We start from the raw sequence: 20,543 nt of genomic DNA on the forward strand, positions 1-20,543 counted from the left end.
CCAGAGGTTGTTAAAAACGTATTACAATAGCTGCACGTCAGGAGGAGGACCTTGTGAGTAATCCTAGTTTCTCTTCTCTTCTCTGGGCTGCGTTTGAAATGCCACCGTTTTATCAGCACCAACATCTTTTATGCGTCTGACACCCGTCGCATCAAACTGATGCGTTGAAGGCAGAAAAAAAAACAAAACAACAAGCGAACACGACTGTAAAGACGGCGATTCTCATTTATTGAAAGAACAAAATTTGAATATTTTGAGGAATGATGGTACATTGGTCTTTGTTAGAACACAAAATTTGTTATCTTGTCCTGCCAAACAGTGCCCACGGTCCTTTCTAGTCGTCACTCAGAGACCAAAAACAGGCCTCATCAAGACATTTCTTCTTTAGGAGTTGTTTATGTTCTCCTTTTCTGGTCAAATTACTATTAAATATTAGACTATTTCATAACAACCCACAACCACTGAAGTATTAAATCAGCATTTATGTTTGGTCAGTCAGTCCTAGCCTAATAGAGGAAAAGGGGTCCATTGAGGAGGGAGGTCCCTGGAGTTTGGTCAGACGAGGAGAGGAAGGCTTTCTGGTGCTTTGGACCTTCTCTCGGGTCGAAGAAGGCAGCCTCCTCCCTCCTAACACTACCCGTCCATGTGGCTGGAAACGCCAATTCTCTTCTTTACTTGCCATTTTTCACATTGAGCATTTTCTCCTGGAATAAAAAAAATTTTTTTTTTACAGTCAGGATAACTAGAAAATACTTTGAAAAGCACCAGTAGGTCATCTCTACCACAATTATTCATGAATTCATAATGAACGAACAACCAGGAATAAGTCTGACTTTGATCATGGTCTCCAGCTTGATGGCGTCGGCGGCGAACTTGCGGATGCCGTCGGACAGTTTCTCCACAGCCATGCGCTCCTCGTTGTGCTGCCAGCGGAAATCCTTCTCGTCCATGTGGACCTTCTCCAGATCACATGCCTTGGCTGCAAAAAACAAAACAAAAACAACAACAAAAATCAAAGCATCCAGGTCAATGTGGAAATAAAGAGAGCAGCGCTGGTTACAGATTTCCATCCAGGTTTTCGTCCCGACATGTTCAAAGATACGTTTTCTGCGTTAGGGAGAATGTCCACCACTGTTTCCTGTAAAAGGACTTTCTGTAATGTTCAGAAATCATTCCATTAATAATAATAATAATAATAATAAATTGGGGAAAATATATTTCAGAGTTTCTCAAAGCAAAAAAAACAAAACAAACATTCATAATTTTTTTTTCTTTTATGATTAAATTAATTACAAGAAATCTTTCAGATTATTTTAACCTCCAAAAAGGTGAGTTTATAGTATTTAATCTGAAGAGTATTTGTTACTCTTTCAAGAACAGGACCTGTAAATACAGCGCAGGGCTGGAGATGTTCAAATGTGGTAACATCTACTGTATGTTTATACAGTTAGATTTATACATGAAGGTACTCGTGCGTCACTCAAACACTCTAAACATCACGTTCCTGCTGCGTTTCCCACGCCGTTGTTCGGTTTGATGATGTGCGGGACGTCGAGAAAAAGTCTTCACACTTTTCATACAATAATGATTGTTGGCATCAACTGCAGGACAGCCAGAAAAACCTTAATAAAAAATACGCGTTCCTTATGATCCATGCTCGTCTCAGACCGTAATCATCTGGGTTCAGATAAGAGTCGAACTTCTATTTTAAAATGTCCCCACATACGGTGAACATGAAACCGGCCGAGTTATTTAGGAGAACAGCGCGCTGCGGTCGGAGAGGCGAGTACCTTTCTCCACGCTGAGCATCTCCGTGACGGTGCTGTGATCCTGGCTGAGCTCTGCGAGCAGACCGGGCGAGATGGTGAGCAGGTCACAGCCGGCGAGAGCCTTCACTTCCCCCGTGTTCCTGAAGGAGGCGCCCATCACCACGGTGCTGTAGCCGTACTTCTTGTAGTAGTTGTAAATCTTGGTGACGCTCAGCACGCCTTGGAAAAGAGAAGGAAAAAAAAAATATATCGCTGATTCACCAAACCTTTCACTTCGAGGTTAAATCGGAGTGCTATTATGAAGTCTAGTTGTATTTATTTTTTTTGATGACTTCCTGTGTTTTCCAACTCTGTGTTTAAAAAGGGATCGTTTTCATTTATTTACAAGCAAATCAGATGAACTTTCCTCTTGTTGGCTTTATAAAAACATTCTTTTAACTGAGGAGGCTGAATTTGGTCTCTTCCTTCCACTACACGATGTTGGGTATTTGCTATTGATTAAAAGAAACCCAACAACAACCTATTCAGATCAATAACACATTCAAGTGCTGTCGTAATTCATTTGGCCACTAAAAATCGAGGAAGATTTTGTTGCCGCGGTATCACAGGAAGATCAATGCAGATGGCGACGCCATCAATTTCAGCCTCTTACTCATTATTTATGTCCTGTCAAAACAGTTTCAAGAAAAACGGAACATTCCCAGGATTTTCACGTTTCAAGCTCTGCGTACCTAATAAAAAGGCAACTGAAGGTATTTTCCCCACGAATTGAGGACGGCTGTCGTTACCTGGGTCTTCGTGTGGCTCGTAGCTCTTGCGGTCCGTGTTCTCCTTGAACCAGTCGAGGATGCGTCCGACGAAGGGCGAGATGAGCGTGACCTTCGCTTCTGCGCAGGCTACAGCCTGAGCAAAAGAGAACAGCAGCGTCATGTTGCAGTGAACGCCGTGCTTCTCCTCCAGCTCCCTGTACAAAAAAAAAAAAAAACCCAAAATGATTTCAAACGTTAAAAGCGGCAATATGCCCGCATGTGAACATACTACACGTTCCTCCGTCAAGCAGAACCTTTTCAAAAGACCCAAAAGAGCCAAAGAATATTAGAAATTCAGACTTTACGGTTTTCGTTATGGCCGAGAAAAGTTCAGTCCTACTTTGCAATGATGAAATGCGTGTAATCAATCTGTGGCTGTCCAGTTACATTTTCTTTCCTTTTTTTTTTTTTTTTTTTAAAATCATGTTTACGTCCCTGCAGAGCGATAACATGAACGTCCCGCGTGCACATTAGTCACCGCCGTCATACAAATCTGCTCCTGAAGCCGTCTGCCTGCAACAATGCTCGCTGAATATCTTGAGTGTCACCAGGATGACTCCACTTCTAAAAAAAATAGACCGGAGTGACGCTGACAATCAACAAAACACTGCCTCCATTCATCAACTCAGTGTCACACGGACAGCTAAAATTCACAGTTTATTAAGTTACTTTATATATCGTCAACTATTCAGCCTGTTGCAGATAACAGTTGTCATGTCCAGAAAGCCCCCCGCTGAACTCTCCAGATGTCTTGTTTTGTCCATAAGACATCTGGAGAGCTATAAGCAGAGAACATTTGAGGTTTTCGCTTAATAAATCATATAAAATAAAAAATAATTCTGTCAATCATAGTTTAATTGATCGGTTAAATAAACGCTGAAGATAAAAACGGAAAGAAAGATGAAAAGGAAAAAAAAAAAAAACTCATTTATATCCCAAACCTGTGGTGCGTTTGTTTCTCAGTCAGAGGAGCAAACAGAGCGGTGGCCTCGTGCCCTTTACGGCAACCCTCTAATTTACAGTCACCGAGTCTCACGACAAAATAACAATTAAGGTATAAACGCTCACTGACTGAGCGGAGAGCATCTCCCACCTCGTTCTGATGATTTGTTAAAAGAGTCGCAGAAAAATGACACGATCGAATGAACACCTGGTCACTGTGCGTTTCGTACGTGCTACAGAAGTTAAAAAAAAAAAAAAAAAAAAACCGCAACTCTACAGACGGTTATTAAACCTTTACCGAAAAGGCATCTCCTCCAGCAAAAGCATGTTTTTTGTGTATGTAAAAGCAAACATGCTTCGGCGACATTTTTTAATCCGAACGTCACGCCAATAAAGGCATCGCAGATCACTGAACGTTGTTTTTGTGGTGGTACTTCATAATTAGAATTTTGTTTTGAGAAAAACATCCCGACGGTCTTAACATTTAAAAAAAAAAAAAAAATCCCACGCGGATCGAATTGGAAAAACATTGAAATGAAATTGTCAGTGTGCGTCACGTGAAAAGTTCACATTCGTTTCACATTCAAAGATTCTAAACATGACAAAATCTTAAAATCAACACAGACGCGCAAGTCAGACGCGCCAAGCGAGCGCAGTCGGGGTGGAGGAACTCACTTGCCCGCCTGGATTCCCTCCCACGTGGACGACAGCTTGATGAGCACTCGCTCCTTGCCGATGCCGGCCTCTTCGTAGAGAGCGATGAGCTTCAGGGCTTTGGCAACCATTTCGTCTTTATCGAAAGACAGCCTGTCGTGCGACGAGAAAACGCAAAAAAGCAATTCAGCATTCAAAACGTTCGCCTCAGACGTGGCAGCCGCACTCCACGCCGAGACGCGTCATTCGGTTTCACGATTTCTCATAATTTGTTTGGGCATCGGTGGTTTGCGGAAGCGATTTGATTTGAAGAAAACCCAAATATCTGCAGCGTCTTACGTGGGAACTTTGTTTGAGTGCGTAGTGTGAACGCGTGAACAAAAAGGAAGATGGTGAAAAGCTTCAGTGAAGTTGGTGTGCCGTGTTCACGCTAGTCATGATTCCCGTTAACACAAAGTTGGGCAGCAAAAATAAACCACAGATTGTTTGAACAAAAAGTTTTCTATCAAGTATTTTACTAATTAATAATCAAATCAATAACGTGGCTGCCAACTAATCAAGGAACTAGCTTCGAATTTACATCTAATTTCAGACCATGAAACAACATTGAATTAAAGTATATTATATTAAAGTATTTTTGTACACAGACAAAATATTATAGAGGGGATTATGTGCAATTCTGAGAAAAAAAAAAGTCACAACAGAAATTCAAAGTAAATTCAACTTTTTCCACACGAGTGACGTCGTAACCAATAACGTGGTCCCTGTAAACCAGTTTTAACAAGTAGTGTTTAACAAGTGCCGCGTGCATTTTCAGCTTCTCTCAGACGACCGCGTAATTTTGAAAAATCACAAGTAGCACCTTGCGAAACGTCTGCACCCACCTGGCGTCCACCTCGGTAGAGACTCTGCCGGGGACCTTCTTCAGGATCTCCAGCCCGAAACTCACAAACAGCTTGTCCATGGTGTTGGCGACCTGCTGCTCCTCAGTTCTTCACGCAGGACGAGACCAAAAAAAAACAAACAAAACAAAAAAGATGGGTGAAGTTACATGAATATGGACATAAGATATGAATCTTTTACAGTGAATCTGACAGATCGGGTCAAAGTTGATGTTATCGTTTATGTACCAAAGCGCTTAAACGTCACTTAAATCAAAAAGGGCACAAAGCAAATCAGCATTTCCTCAAAAAGGACAGTTTTGAGACTCGCAGAACATTGTTAAAGCAGTTTTTAATGTTCAATCGGAAAAAAAGAAATACATTTATATATAAAAAAAAAAAGCATCCCGTTTCACGTATAACCACAGAAGACAAACACATTTCATTAAACTGCCGGCTGCAAATTCAAGAACTTTCTCAACACCTTTCACAGAGGAACCGCGTGCAGTTCAAAAATAAAAAATAAATAAAACGCACTTAAAATCTTCTCCCTGCTGTACATGATTTACTCCTTGCTGCTGCCGATATACACGTTTGCCCTCCAGTGTATCCCAACATGTAAACAGCTAAACAGGCTTAGTCACAGGGTGTTCGGCCCGCTTTGTGCACGACCTCTTACCCTCCTTTGGCGATGCCGTATTTGATGGCCTGATCCAACAGGTGCTGGTAGGCTGGCATCTTGGCGGCAGCCAGGATAAGAGAAGGGTTTGTGGTTGCATCTTGAGGCTTGTACTCCTCGATAGCTGCGGAAAGGGGAAGACGAACAAAGGTAGTTAAGTCACAAACACGAGCTGGCTTTCTTTAGATATATAAAGTTTCTCTAAAATATGAAAATACTTAATTAATTTGATAAATGTTCTTTTTCCTCATTCCTGGATGATGTGGGATTTACTGAACGTTATACCGTCAGGATGTTTTTCCTCAAACTAAATTCAAATTGTAACGCACTACCACAAAAACAACATTTAATGATCTGTAATGCATTCGATATGCAGAAATAAAAAGAGGAAAAGTCCATTTTTTTTGATTTACTACAACTCTCACGCCGTCTTAAACCCCCTCGGAGGTTTCCGCACGGACAAAATGTAAGAAGTAGATTCAAAATTATCACGTGGTCGCAATTATTTTGCGTAATTGTTCGAATCATTTGCATTCATCTGCATTAAAAAATAGCTGAATAAACTAACAGAAATGTCACATTTCCAGATCATTGAGGTCTGACCGACGAATCAAAACAAATGCAATAATTATTTATTCGTTCCAATATTCAAGGCCAATACAAGTTGTACCGTTGGTGTATTGTTAAACTACGATTGGGCTTACACTATAATAGTGGCGATATTTGAACAGAAAAATCTCATTAAATCGTTAACTAATTGCATGGCAGTAATTCTTACAACTAAAATCGCATGATCCTGACAGGCTTCGTAACAAAACCAGTTAAAGTGATCCCAGTCAGATACCATATTTCAAAATGTGTAAGTGTGTCGGTACAAAAGAGTCTCAAAGAGGAAAGAGACAGACCTGAAAGACAGCTGTCATGGAGAATCTACAACATACTGGTGCCGTCAGGTAGAATATGGCGCCATCTACTGTCCAAACATGTCGCTGCACCATGTCTGAAAAAACCCTCTTGAGAGCCAGCGGTTAGATTTCAGTGTTTCTTCTCTTGATATAAAGAATACAGTTTAATAGGAGCTTAAGAGAGATAAAGGCTTAAACAAGGGAATGATTAATTATTCAACACTCTCATCTATTACTGTAGATTGATTATATGCTACTGGGAATTATTAGACAGACTTCTTGTACTTAGGAGTATAGGAAGAATATACTTGGGATAGTTTTTTTTTTCTCCCCTTTCTAAATTATGTATAAAGCTTGAACTGCTGCAACTTGAGAATCTATAAAATGAATGGGAAAAAAATAAATAAAAGCATTAACCGAATGAGTACCCACTAACTACTGCTAATCTCCCGAATATGAAACTAAAATGACACCTTTAGTGGTGAAAAAGTTATTTGATGGTATTACAGTTCCACTCAAAAGTTACGACAAATTTAATGAAGAGTTTAATCATGTTTATGTTGTGCAGTAAAAAGTAACGAGGCCCGTATTAACGCGTGTCAAAATCTGTAGTTTCGAGGACAGAACTGCAGATTTTAATTTGCCATGCATGAGCGGCAGGACCTTTTCAGGGAGCACGGCGGGTTTTGTGTCAGCACTCGATTGTAGCAGCTGAGACCCGTCGGCGCTGCCAGCTCTTCAGCCAAAGAACAAAGCCCGTCTGTTTTCTAAAGCTCGTTATACGGCTTCTCCACTCCCTTCCCCAAAAAAAAAAAAAAAAAAAAAAAGGATCCATCTGCAGGTCAGTGGGTTTGACCTGAATACTCGTGACCAACTGTTCAAGGAGAAGCTACACAGTGCGAGTGCTGATTACAGCAACTTTTTCAAAAGTTGGCGTTTGGTCTGTTTAACCACCTTGGGATGAAAAAGAAAAAAGAAAAAGCTTCTGTAAACCGTTTCAGAATTTAACAGCCATCGAAAATATAAATCCCAATACAGGCCGTCAACTGGTCGACCACATAGCTTGAATTATTTGTTGAAACAAAAATCTGCAAAAACAACAACAACAACACCACCACCAACAACAGATTTTTCTGTGCGAGTTGAAGCCTAATTTTTTTTTTTTTTTTAACTTGCAGTTAAGAGTATTGATTTAATTTCTCTAGTCATTTACGAGTTGGACCGTGAATGTACAACATCTACACTTACACCCACATTACACCACAATTACTGCAAAGCACCACTTTATGATGCAAGCGCAGTTGTTGCTAAATCACATTTGCGGTCGCATGATTTGGTACCGAGTTGATGGACGTGTTAAAACACGTGGGAACCGTTTGATAAGCCACGAAAGTGAGAAAAGAACTTCTCTTAACGTCAGTGAACGGGCTTTAAAATAGTCACGAAAGGTTGAGACGGCTTTCTTTTCTGTGCACGTCGTTCTGTGAGATTGTAGAAACACAAAATAAAATATAATTGTATATTGCTTATAAATGACAAAACAAAAACCCACAATGTACAGTCAGATTAGTGCCCGTACAAGTCTGTTATTTGGCCAAATGCAGCCGTGATATCTCGCACGACACGTACAACTTGCTGACGTCTAACAGGGAGAGCTATTTAAACACGTCTTCTTTAAACCATCAATACTTGTGTTGGCTAATTAGTTACCAAGTGACAACGTTTCACAATTATCTCCTCGGGCCGCAATATTTAGTTTAAGAAACCACCTGACGACTCCTCTTTCCCCACTTAGATATGCATGAAGCAAGAGTGTGCTGTTAAACCATGTTTCACCAGCTTCTTATCACACACACACACACACACACACACACACACCGCATTAAACATGTCTAAACTTGCAACAACTGAAAACCGAGGAATTTTACAACACTTGTGTAAAACCTAAATTACATAAACCGTGTTTTTTTGTGTTTGTTTTAAAGAGGAAGACCAGCGGTTGGGCAAAGCTTATAACAAACCACTCTTCTTATCGCCTTTGTGCTTCCAACGACAGCGCTGACAGAGGTTATCACCATCATCACTGTGGCTCAGATAAAACTGAAAACATCCACGTTGTGTGACGGAGACTGTTGATGTGCAGGATACCGTGATGTGAAAAAGGATTTGCCACTTTCTGGAAAGTTCTCATTGTCCTGCTCAGTTTTGTTGTCCTCAACTGTACGGCTGGAAATATTATTATTATTATTATAACTATGGAGAAAACCTGTGAACTATGTTTGATTATTTAATCGTTTCACGTGTTGTTTTACTGCTTATTCTTGTAGCGTTTTCTTGAGGTGAAATGATGTGTTGATTGTGATAACATAAATTAATCAAGTTATTTAAATTTGATCGCTACATGTTCCAACAATTTGCCGCTTATCCTCACTTGGCCTTATAGATAATCAAATATATCAGAGTTTTGAAAAGTTAGTCAGACAAAACAATGCCTTTAATGAAACTTGTGTTTTTTGGTTTTTTTTTTTACACTTTTCTGATGCACTACACACCAGATGATTTGTCGAGAACATAATTGTGATTGGCAGCCCTGGTTTCATCGCATTAGTTTTTCAGTTATACATGCAGAACATAATTGCAGGAAAAATTTAATTAATTAGCTGATCAACAACATTTGAATAACTGTTTTATGTAAAAAAGAAAAAGATAACGTTATCAGATTGCAGCTTCTTAATTGTGAATGTTATCTGGCTCTTTTGATCCTAAACAGAATATATTTTGATTTTTGATTGTTGATCAGGACAGCGCAAAACATTTTAGGCCGCACCTTCAAGTTTGGGAACATTTTATAGACCAAACGGCTAATTAAATCGGTCGAGAAGGAAATCAGAATAACGGACGAAGAAAACGATTGTTAATCGTTTCCCAACTAACGAGAAAATCACCCAATTATTAAATTCACAACATAAATCTAAAACCTAAACACCTAATAATCAGTTTTGACAAGCCAGAATAAAATAATTTGTATTTCATAACAACCCACTTATCAGAACAGTCACTTATTTTTCTTACGCCACTTATTTTAATTGGTAAAAAGAAAATTATACTCAAAACACCGGTGTTATTATGTCTAACCCTGTATGACTGAATCAACACAGACTCATTCTTTTTTTTTTTTGTTCCTCCCCCCCTTTAATTACAGTAAACAAAAACAAAAAAGTGCCATTTGGCATAAGGTAAAAACCAAAACATAAATAAAATAAACAAGTCTAGGGAAACACCCTCCGCTCCTTGTGCGTGAAGGACTGTAACCGTATCAGTGTCACGCCTTGCTGCTGGCGTCAAACCAGTTCTGTCATGTCATCCTGAGTCTGCAGCTCCGGCTTTGCGTCACAGTGTGATTGTAATAGTATTACTGCACCGTGTTCCTCATTCTGCTGAGAAACACGACATTTACCTGGCGTGGCAGGAAAGGGGACAAACGAGGAAGTTAAATAAATAAATAAATAAATAAATAAATGAAAGAAAACAACATTTTTTTTTTACACCTTATTGCACGTTCAAGCAGGAAGTAAAGCGGCCCAGTGACGTACACAAGCGTATTAAACCACTTAACATTGACGGAAGGATCATTTGAAGCATATATATATATATATATTTTTAATTGAACACGCAGACTCCGTTGTAGTTAGTTAGCACGGGTTTGCTTATAACGCGTGCTGACTGAAAGTAGGTCGTTTACTCAAGTTGCGTGAATAACAAGTAATTGGGATTATCGGAGAGTCGAGGTCAGCAAGTTAACCGGAAAACCTCGGAGGATGGGTGGCGTGTGACGGCTGTGAAGGAGACCCGAGGTTGTTTTCACGACACGGCGGTCATTCACGTCAAAGCCGGACCCGTCCCGGTTCGGGGTGCTAACCGGCTAACATTAGCGCCCGAAAGAAAGCCCCGTTTTCTGTTTGTTTATTTATTTATATTATTATTTTTTTTTTACCGTTAAAGTCGCCCGTGTCCGCCACGACCACGGTGTGCTTCTTCAGCTGGCCCAACGCGGACTCCATCTTCCGTCGTTTGTCGGGTGACACGCTGGACATGTCGAGCAGAGAGACGGGGACCCTTTTATACACAGAAAACACGTGAGAGCAGGAAGAATGTCCGAAGGACGGGAGCGCGCAACGCGGCAGGAAATAGTCTCCGGGAGCGCGCACGCACCACTTCCAGGTGGCCTGTTTGGAAAATGAGTAAATTAATGATTAGGGAAATAAACAGAAAAAGAAAATGTAACTCATTTTATACAATTTAGATGTGTATATATATATATATGTAGATATTGTGACAGCATTAAATCCATAACGTCATAAAATATGATGCACTGTTTAAGACTGAACTACCCTAAAGTAAATGATTAAACACCACCATCACAACCAAAAGGTAACAACTACAGGTGTCATTTTTCTGATTTATGTGCACATTTTGCAAATACTACTTTGATAGCCTACTTTTACTTGCGTCACATTTTGTTATGCAAAACTTCCTCTTCTTCTTCCAGGAATCATTTTTGTTGTTATATTGCTTCTTCAGTAAAAGATCTGGACACTTCCTCCACCACTGCTCATAAAAATGTGACTCATAAGTAATAACTGCAAGATACCAACCACCCAACTTGGACACATATCTAGTCCTTACTCATATATTCATAAATGCCATTGAGCCAGAACATATAATTCGTCTTCACTGTGCTTCAAATGAACCTGGCTGCTCCTGTTTTTTTTTTTTTTTAAAACAGTCGTCATATTTACTGTCAGATGGTGCAACATTACAGATATTTGACCGTAGCAGCTCTCCTCCCATCGTTGCAGTAACAATTTTGCACAGAAACATAATTCTGTTGATAATTCTAGTGGAGAAACAGGGGAATTCATTTATTTTATTTTACTTTTTTTTTTTTTTTTTTTTTACCCCAGAACGAGATTGTCACCTTCTCCTCAGCTTATAACAACCTACAGTGCGAATCTATAAATAATGTAGACATTGGGAACATTTCTTGGTGTCCTTAATGTTAGCGATGGCTCTGCTTAATTCTGAACCTCAGGTATTTTGTATTTTCATCCAAAGGTAGGTGGAACTGCTGCTGAGGCTGACTCATCAAATTATATCCATGGTATGTGGCGACACTTTACTTTAAGTCCTGTGAGTTTAATTATGAGCAAAGTTGGTCTCAAATGGTTGTATACTGCTGTTAAATACGGGGACTCGAGGTAAAGTGTTACCTGCAGTATATGTTCGCTTCAGACTCGAGCGTCCCTCTGAAATCATTGGTACAATAAAGGAAATTAACTTGCTAACCTGAGCTTTTTTACCGGCTATACAATAACATTTAAATTACGCAGTGAATTACAGAATATTTCATGAAAAGTGTTATACGTTGAATATTTAATTACGCGAAGAGAAAAGAGTGTGCTCAGCACTTTAACAATGTGCCAATGCCTTATGTGATTTTGATTACTTGATTTTGTCTGACTGTACCGAGGCTCCTGGTCCTGACAAATCTTCTTGCCCTCCAGTAACAACCACCTGAACATCAGTCTTATTTGCAATAATATGGGAGGAATTTAATTTAAGAACTCATTACATTTGGTGTGATTGCCTTTCTTGCCTTTCAGCGTACGCGCCCGTATTCAAAAGCAATACCTCAAGCCCAAGGCTTGAGCAGCATAATGATACTGTCACCTACATTTACAACCTTGTAGGTCTGCTTTACTGACATTTTAATATTTAATAGTATCTCACAGTTGACAGGTGACACACTGATAAATGGCAGGCAGCGCAGGTCTCAAAACATTAGTAATAAATAAAAGGCACCGCAATACAGAATGAGCTTCAATATCCACCCCGAAGGAAAAAAATACAAATATGTATCTTTACTTTCAGAAAACACAAAAAGTACTTTAGCTGTTCGGGCTTATTTTGGCAGGATGTTCCTGTTTGTTATGCTGAGTTTGTCAGCCTGTCTTTACTCTTGGTTTCATGTTTCACCTCTTTGAAATTGCATGAAGGAAGACTTAAGGAGCATACAAATCACATGTATTCTTCTTCTCTTTCAGCACTTCGTCGAGTTTTCTTTTCTTTTTTCCGAGCATCTCTCTCATAAACGGTTACATCAGCCGCATGAGGGATAACAACAATCCCTGTGAAACAGCTGCAATACTCAGTAATTTGTTTTATTTCATTTACACTACAGTGCAACATAAACGTGATTCAGCAACGTACATAATATCTCTTAATTGTTGCTCACAGGTCTAAACACACTGACAGACAGAAAATACTGTGAATGTACTCTCAGTATGTGACGGCCCCGGGGCCTCTGTCAGGGTGTGGACCGCGGATCCTTTACATAAGTACATTAGTATGTTTAGCACAATGTACTTAAAATGCACTCACTCTTCTGTAAAATGTGTGATATATTATCATATATGATATTGTTAGATCGCTACCAGTGCATCAATCTGTAAACTGCAGTTTACTGTTGCTTTGATTCCCAAGTGATGGAGATTATTTATGAGCTGATTAATGGGATTGAAAAGAAAGATAAGGTTAGCTACTCAAATTTATCGCCATGTTTTTGGACTTTTCTCTAATCTTTGCTGTGTTTTTTTTTTTTTACTGTGAAATATTGGATAATTTTCTCCTCTTTCAGTCTCAAACAGGGATCTATATGACAGCATGTGAGCGGCGTAGAGAAAGATTAAACTGGAAATAGCACATTTAGTGACGAGTGGCCCCATCGAGACATCGCTATTGTTTCCCAGTTGTGATAAGCTGGTTTAATTAAATCGTATTTCATGGTTTTAATTTTTGTTTTGTTTTAAAATCTTAGTTTGAGAAGTAACGAGGAACAAAAATGATCAAATGAGCACAGATGAGAAACAAGTAAAATATTTCCCTTTGAAATGTAGCAAAGTTGAATTGTAAAGTTCAAATATCTTATAATTGTAAGCACAGTTCATGTTAAATGTATTTAGTTACTTTCCAACATTGTTGTTAACGGAACACCTTGTCCATCTCGATGGTTTGATGACTCCCTCTCCCCCAACACTGCCTTGTATAACGTTGATTGAATTTTGTCTGTAGTTTATTACTTTGGTTATTCTTAAAGCATGTTTGTCCTTCCAGTCTCAGCTATTGAATAAAATATGTGTGCTTCTTTCATCAAGCAAAATTAACCTCTGTTATATCAGCCATCAACCACTGTTTATATTTCATTTACTTGTTGCATCCTTTGAGCTGGACCATAACATAATTAACCTCTTCTGTAAATGGTGTTATATTCAGCGTTCATCCCAGAATCCTTTGCACTGCTGTTTGTATGCAACAGCCTTGTACACACAGTAACAGTCTGACCTGTACATGTTTACAGTTTATCTGCATGTTTGTATATGTATTACCTTGAAAATTTGTCCTCTGCACTGCGTGAGTACACTGAGAATGAATCCTAATTTAGGTGATCCCTGACTTCTCCTCCAGCGCCACCTGCAGGTCAAACGTTTCACATGTCCTGTGAAACATCTACTCAAGAGATTAACACAAAATATATTCATAGTTTCCAGATGATGGAATGACTTTTTCTTGCACCACCATGAGACTGATGTTTGTGGTTTGGAGTGAAATGTCTCAACAACTGATAGATGCACTGTCATGAACTTGAATACAGATGTATATCAAGAATGAATTTCAGGAAACTTCTGGTGCCCTCATCACGTTAAAATGTTAATTTATCACAATTCTGTTAAATGACTTAATGTTGATGAAAATGAAAGAAATTCCCTGTCTGAGCCACACCTGCTAACATCTTAGACCCGAGGCAGTGAATCTGGATGGAGGGCAGCGGGTCAAAAATAATTCTTTATTTCATGTGAAACCAGGCCTATATTTCATTAAAATGTCATATATGTTCCAAAAAAAAAAATTACATTCTAAATCTGAAATAAAATTTCGGAATAATTAAAACACTGCACTATAATCTGCATAATAGTACCTTTATTATTTTGCAGGAATATCTCAAAGTCAGTGATGTAGGACACTAACAGCACACTAGAGACAAAAAAAAACACAACAGGATTCTTCGTAGGCCAATGTAATTTAAGAGGAATGCTGAGCATCACTTTGATATACATTGCGGTAAAACTCATACTCTGTACTTTTTAGGTGCACTAAATTTACAGTTTAAAAAAAAAATAATTTAAAACTTATAAAACCATGCCAAGAGGAGATGGCTGCCTTCCAGTCCAAGCTGGAGAAAATATTCAAATAACATTATGCTAAATATGTATTAAACCACGGACCACATCTGACTACTTCTGATTAAATACTGAGAACGGCAGATTCAAGTCTGTAACACGATGTTATCTTGCCGTTATCTTGTCATGAAAACAATACTTTTGGAATTAAATAAAAAGAACTTGCTTGTAAACCAGCAACGTGTTTGTGGACGGCTGACACTACTTAACAAACGCACCAATTCGTATTCATCATGTGCTGCTTTTAAATCAGCTCCTGAATCAGAGCAGATTAGCCTATAAATTGCTGGTGTAAATTGTCAGGGGGAGGAGAGAGAGGGGAGAGGGGAGAGGAGGAGGAGGAGGAGGAGAGGGGGGGGGAAGTGAGGTTTGCACGACACAGGATGAGAATTACTGTTTCAGTGCCTGTAGCTTTACTGCCCACCAGGTGTCGCTGTTTTGCTGCTTGGCCGGTTGGTGACAGTCACATGTGCATCCACGTTAGAGGAGAGAGAGAGAGAGAGAGAGAGGAGAGGGAGGGAGAGGGAGGGAGACCGAGGGAGGGAGTCTGTGGAAACGACCAACTTGAGAAGTTTTGTCCTACCCTGAGTGAAGAAGAGGAACAGCTGGGAGAGAGTGTGAAGTGAGAGATAAGTGAATGGTAAGTCATTTTCACATTTCATTACGATTCAACTAATTCTGACTCCTCTACTTTAAAAAAACAAACATTTTTCTTGAACTCTGTGTTTCAGCCTCAACACAGACGCTAGCGACCTTGTTTTAGAGAGTTCACTCTGATAAATAGGGAGCTCTCGTTGGCTGAGTTTGTCTAATTAGGATGGATAAACTATAACCTGATTCCATTTATCTTACGTGAATTGGTTAACCACCGCTGCACTCGGTTTACTTTAGGGTGAAATTACATTAATCACACTTGAGCTCACGGTTCACCGGTAGGATGATATGCTCATCAAAAATCCCTCCTTAATAGTGGCGGGTGTGTTTTCTTGCTTCTATAAGTTGTTGCCTCTTTGTTTTATTGGTGTGTGTTATGATTGTGGAAATGTGGTGATGTGTGAGAACGAAGCTCTCTGATTGGCCGAGAAATGTCTCCCTGGATGAAACGGACGGAAATAAACTTGCGGAGAAGAACAACATTTCAGAATACCAACCATTCCTCAAGCTATTCCCTCCCATCAGTTTTCCTTTTTTTTTCTCTCTCTCTCTCTCTGGGGGTTTGAGGAACTTAAGGCCTCACTGACTTCTCAAAGCTGTAGTTGGCTGGCTGGCAAAGTGCAGAGGAATTTGCAGCCATACAATGTGCCCTTATGTGACATGAGCAGAGGTCTTAAATTCTCCCAGATGAAGCTGCTCTATATTACATGTGGCACATCAAAAATGAATCCCAACTATAATGAATTGATAATTGTTTTAAAGGGGGAAACGACGTCAAAACAAGAGAAACACCTGGTATTCCCGGGTCCATTTCGTTGTCTTGTGGTGTACTTTTCATGTTGTTGCATCAGTTTGACTTGAAAGCAGAAAAAATTCACAGCCGTCTACAACCGTCAACGCTAAACGACGTGTTCTGGCAACCGTCCCTCACAATCAAAGAGCAAGATGTTGCTCTTTCTTCCGACTCCCAACAGTCACAATGGAGAAAGATATTTTGTTATAGAGCGAGAAATGCCGTTTTATGTGCACCGATATCAACCACAACAAACTACAAAACATTTGAATAAGAAAACACCGGTCTGACTTTTCCTCAGCTAGAAAAAAAAAAAGCTCCCACGCTGTAAGGAGCTACTGTGTTAAACACACATGAATACTTAATGCTCACACCCCCAGCGTTATCCACGTTTTAGGCCTTTAAACTGCTGCCCAAATCTGCCTCTTTTTTTCAGCGACTCCAACATTACGATACAAATCCAGTTGCCAGTTTATTATAGCAGGTAGATCTAACAGCCCTGTAACCTTCATAAATGTTATGATATTCAAACTGTGTCCGAGAGGTGTTGATGCAACTGTGGGCTCATTTGGAGGCTGCAATTTGTGCTGCTGTTGAACTGTATAACATTATACTGACCGTGTTTCTATTATTTATCTGAACTGATATAAATGTGGGACAACATATTAGAAACCAGAATTATAACACTAATATTTAACTGCAGAAAAAATTATGACCGAAAATAAAAGACCACGAAGTTTAATCGACGCCTCTCTAAAAGGATTTCAACATTATGAAAGTAGAATTTAATTAGTCTTGCATGACACTCGGATTAAACTGTGTTAGTTCTAGCGAGGTGCATTTAATAAACAGGCAACTTAAGGACTCACCAGCCACTTTATAAGCTACTCCCAAGTGGCAACCAGGAGTGACGTCACCCGTTGGTTTGTGAACGGACGTTATGAAGCCAAGTTCGGATTTTGGCCGTCGCCATCTTGCTACCTCGGAGTCGTTTGGAGCCAGAAGTGACCATATTTGGACGAGCTGAGTGGGGGGGAACCCGAGGATACTGAAACCTGACTGCACCATCAATCAAATCATATGATCAAATTATAATCAAACAGACACGCCCCCAAAAACACAGCTTTTTGCGGTCTAATTTCTAATTAATGACGCGGCTATTTCCAGTTGCATTGCCAGAAAAATTAGAAGAAGATGGGACTTCAGCAAATGACACCAAATTGATTCCTGAATTTTTTTTTATTGAATTAATATTTCATGTAAGAATAGAAGCATATAGAGCTGGAGGGCATTTTGGAGCAGCCCTCTAGTGGCCCTTTGTGGCGTTGCAGTTTGAGGCACTTCTGCATCGGCCTCAATTTCACACTTGGAAGCTACGTCCACTTATATATACAGTCTATGGGTACACTATGCTAGAACAGGGTTGGAACCCATCTTGCCTTTGGAACTGCTGTGATTCTTTGTCATAAATTCAACAAGGTGCTGGAAACACTCCTCAAAGACTTTGCTCCGTATTTGCAGCATCTTTCTGATGTGATTCTTCTGTTCCACGACCTCCCAGAGATGCTCTATATTGGATTGAGTTCTAGTAACTGTGAAGGACATCAGAGTGCAGTGAACTCATTGTCATGTTCAAGAAACCAGTCTGAGATGACGTGAGCTTTGTGCCATGGTGGGTTATCCTGCTGAAGGGAGCCATTAGAAGATAGGCACACTCATGAAGGCTTGGACACAGTCAGCAATAATACTCAGGGAGGCTGGGGCGTTTCAATGATGCTCAGCTGGCACTGAGGAGCTCAAACAGTGCCAAGAAAACATCCCGGACACCACTCTGATGTATACCTTGGTTGTTATGAGTGGTTTCTGTTTGAGTTACTGTTGTATTTATATCACTTTGAACCAGTGTGGCCATTTATCTCTGATCTGTGCCATCAACAAAGCATTTTCACCAACACAACCGCCTCTTTCCAGATGTTTTTTCTTTATCGGACCACTCTGTGAACCCTGGAGACGGTTGTGCATGAAAATTCAAGCAGTACTCAAACTACCATCAACTATGCCACGTTGAAAGTCACTTAAATCGCCTTTCTTCCCCATTCTGATGCCTGTTTTAAACGTCAGCAGATCCTCCTGAGCCTTGTCTGCAGGCCTCAATTCATTGAGATTCTGCCACGTGATTGGCTGATTAGATATTTGCCATAACAAGCAGTTGAACAGGTGTACCTAACAAAGTGGCAACTGAGTGTAAAATGGATCTGTTGTATCTGGTCAATAATAGTAAGATAAAGATAACGGTTGATTCCGATCTGGAGAATTGGATTACAACATGTGCACTTGTAACCGTCATTTCTTTGAATTTTTAATAGTTTCAAACTCAGAGATAATCAGTATCAATCTACATATTAATCAGTGATGAAGCTGCAACTTGCAAAAATGTAAACAACAGAGGATAGACAGGGTAACTTCAGGTAAATACACACTCATCAAAGAAGTAAATTAATTTCACAGACTGACGAATCACATATTATAAAACTATTTAATGGCACATTTCTGCTAAAGAAATAAAGTCATGCTCTATATGTAACCTAATGACTACTGCTGCTGAAATCTTAAAGTAACAGTCAGGCTGCCTTGACACATTCCAGGATGTGCACAGAGTAAAGGAGGTAGCTTCCTCTCCCTCCATGTCCTCCCAAATTTAATCAGCTCCAGCATGGCTGAACTGATGGCTCTGGACAGTTGGCTGCTGCCCTCTGTTTATATTTACCCCGCAAAAAAAGTGTCCGAGACCGAAAGCTGCTGTCGATACGCAGAGTTTCCAATCTGCCGTTTCTCTCTCTGTCTCTGTCTTCCTCGCTGCCGTACAGGGAAAAATGGCATCTAGCTATTCTGACTGAAGCGGTGGGAACATGTTCGGGAGAGCTGGTGTCAATTGTTTTCTTTAATCGTCACAGCTGGTGTTGTTTGTCCAACTACAACTCTGTGGCCGACTTGTGGGCTTCTCTAGGTGTGGCAACTCCCTGGATAATTGCCCTGAACACTGGCTCTACTGAAGGTGGATATAACAAGGCTGCATTGTGCTGCTGCCTGCAGGTGTGTGTGTGTGTGTGTGTGTGTGTGTGTGTGTGTGTGTGTGTGTGTGTGTGTGTGTGTGTGTGTGTGTGTGTGTGTGTGTGTGTGTGTGTGTGTGTGTGTGTGTGCGCGTGTGTGCTCTGCTCTGAATTCGCTCACCCAATTTTCCCTCAGTTCTGTTCCTTCAGTACATTTTTGCCACATTTCAGCTGGTCCTCGCTCCCTTTGTTCTCCCACTAGATTTTATTCCTGCAGTTTTCTGCCTCGTGTTCTCGCAGCACACTTTTCTTCAGAAGAAAAAAGAGCTGAGCAGCGTAGGACTGAATATACATTATGCTTCGTTGAATACAACACACAACGTATAATGCATTTCTTTGGGTTGCTGACTCTGATCGCTACTCCCGCCCGAAGAAGAAAAGATTGTACGATAACAAGAATGAAAAATATGTGATATCTCAGGGAAATCAAGGTTGCGGTTAACAGATGTGGAATGAGAGGTAGAGCAAAAACACAATGTGAAAGAAAGAAAAAAAAAAAGACATCCTTATGTTAACCTACAGTATGATGAACCTTATGGATGCATCACTGCAGACTTTTAAATTATGCCACAGCAGATATGAGATACTACAAAGTATGATAAGGTCAATATAAATGAATTATTAGGACAAACAGGCACAGTATTAAGGAAGATACCAGGAGATTAAAGATTAATGGCTCTGATGGGTTAAACTAAGTAACTGCAGCAGAAAGTATTTAAGCTGGAGTAGGCAGTTTTCTTTTTGGCATTCATGGGCAAAAATTCCATAATAACCTTTAAGCATTTTGTGTTTCACGTTGTCTCAGAGAACACTAGACTTCTGCACCTCCTCTGTATTCAGGTTTGAGAAAATCTATCCGGTGATGAAGACTTAAGGCCAATCACAGGTCATTTCAGAGACAAGACGTCCCTATTGGCTTTTTCTATTGACGTGTGTGCACGTCCCCAGATGTTAAGCCTGATTCAGTGGCTAAAGAACAATTGTTCTTCCAGTATTGGCAACAACAAGGTGACATTGAGCCGTTGAGCCAGTTCAACTCTCCCCTCTGAG

General features: G+C 40.0%; 2 protein-coding genes across 2 annotated transcripts in view; one reads left to right on the forward strand and one right to left on the reverse strand.

The window, feature by feature from the left end:
- Window positions 1–207: 207 nt before the first annotated feature.
- taldo1 (transaldolase 1) lies at window positions 208–10,790 on the reverse strand. Its single transcript, XM_069719876.1, has 8 exons — window positions 10,634–10,790; window positions 5,735–5,858; window positions 5,059–5,166; window positions 4,196–4,327; window positions 2,558–2,733; window positions 1,791–1,988; window positions 834–979; window positions 208–704 (listed from the first exon to the last, which is right to left on the reverse strand). The coding sequence occupies exons 1-8, from the start codon at window positions 10,731–10,733 to the stop codon at window positions 672–674; spliced, it is 1,017 nt and encodes a 338-aa protein (XP_069575977.1). The 5' UTR covers window positions 10,734–10,790; the 3' UTR covers window positions 208–671.
- A 4,695-nt stretch (window positions 10,791–15,485) lies between these two features.
- Window positions 15,486–20,543, forward strand: part of tspan4a (tetraspanin 4a) — a 132,807-nt gene continuing 127,749 nt past the window's right edge. Inside the window, exon 1 of the mRNA XM_069719885.1 lies at window positions 15,486–15,576. The gene's annotated coding sequence lies outside the window, so the exon portion shown is untranslated. The remainder of the gene's footprint in view (window positions 15,577–20,543) is intronic.

Source organism: Brachyistius frenatus, unplaced genomic scaffold (genome assembly GCF_029030835.1).
Source record: "Brachyistius frenatus isolate BFR_SWC_R1_liver_20210118 unplaced genomic scaffold, ASM2903083v1 Contig_226, whole genome shotgun sequence".
Classification (NCBI taxonomy): domain Eukaryota; kingdom Metazoa; phylum Chordata; class Actinopteri; family Embiotocidae; genus Brachyistius; species Brachyistius frenatus.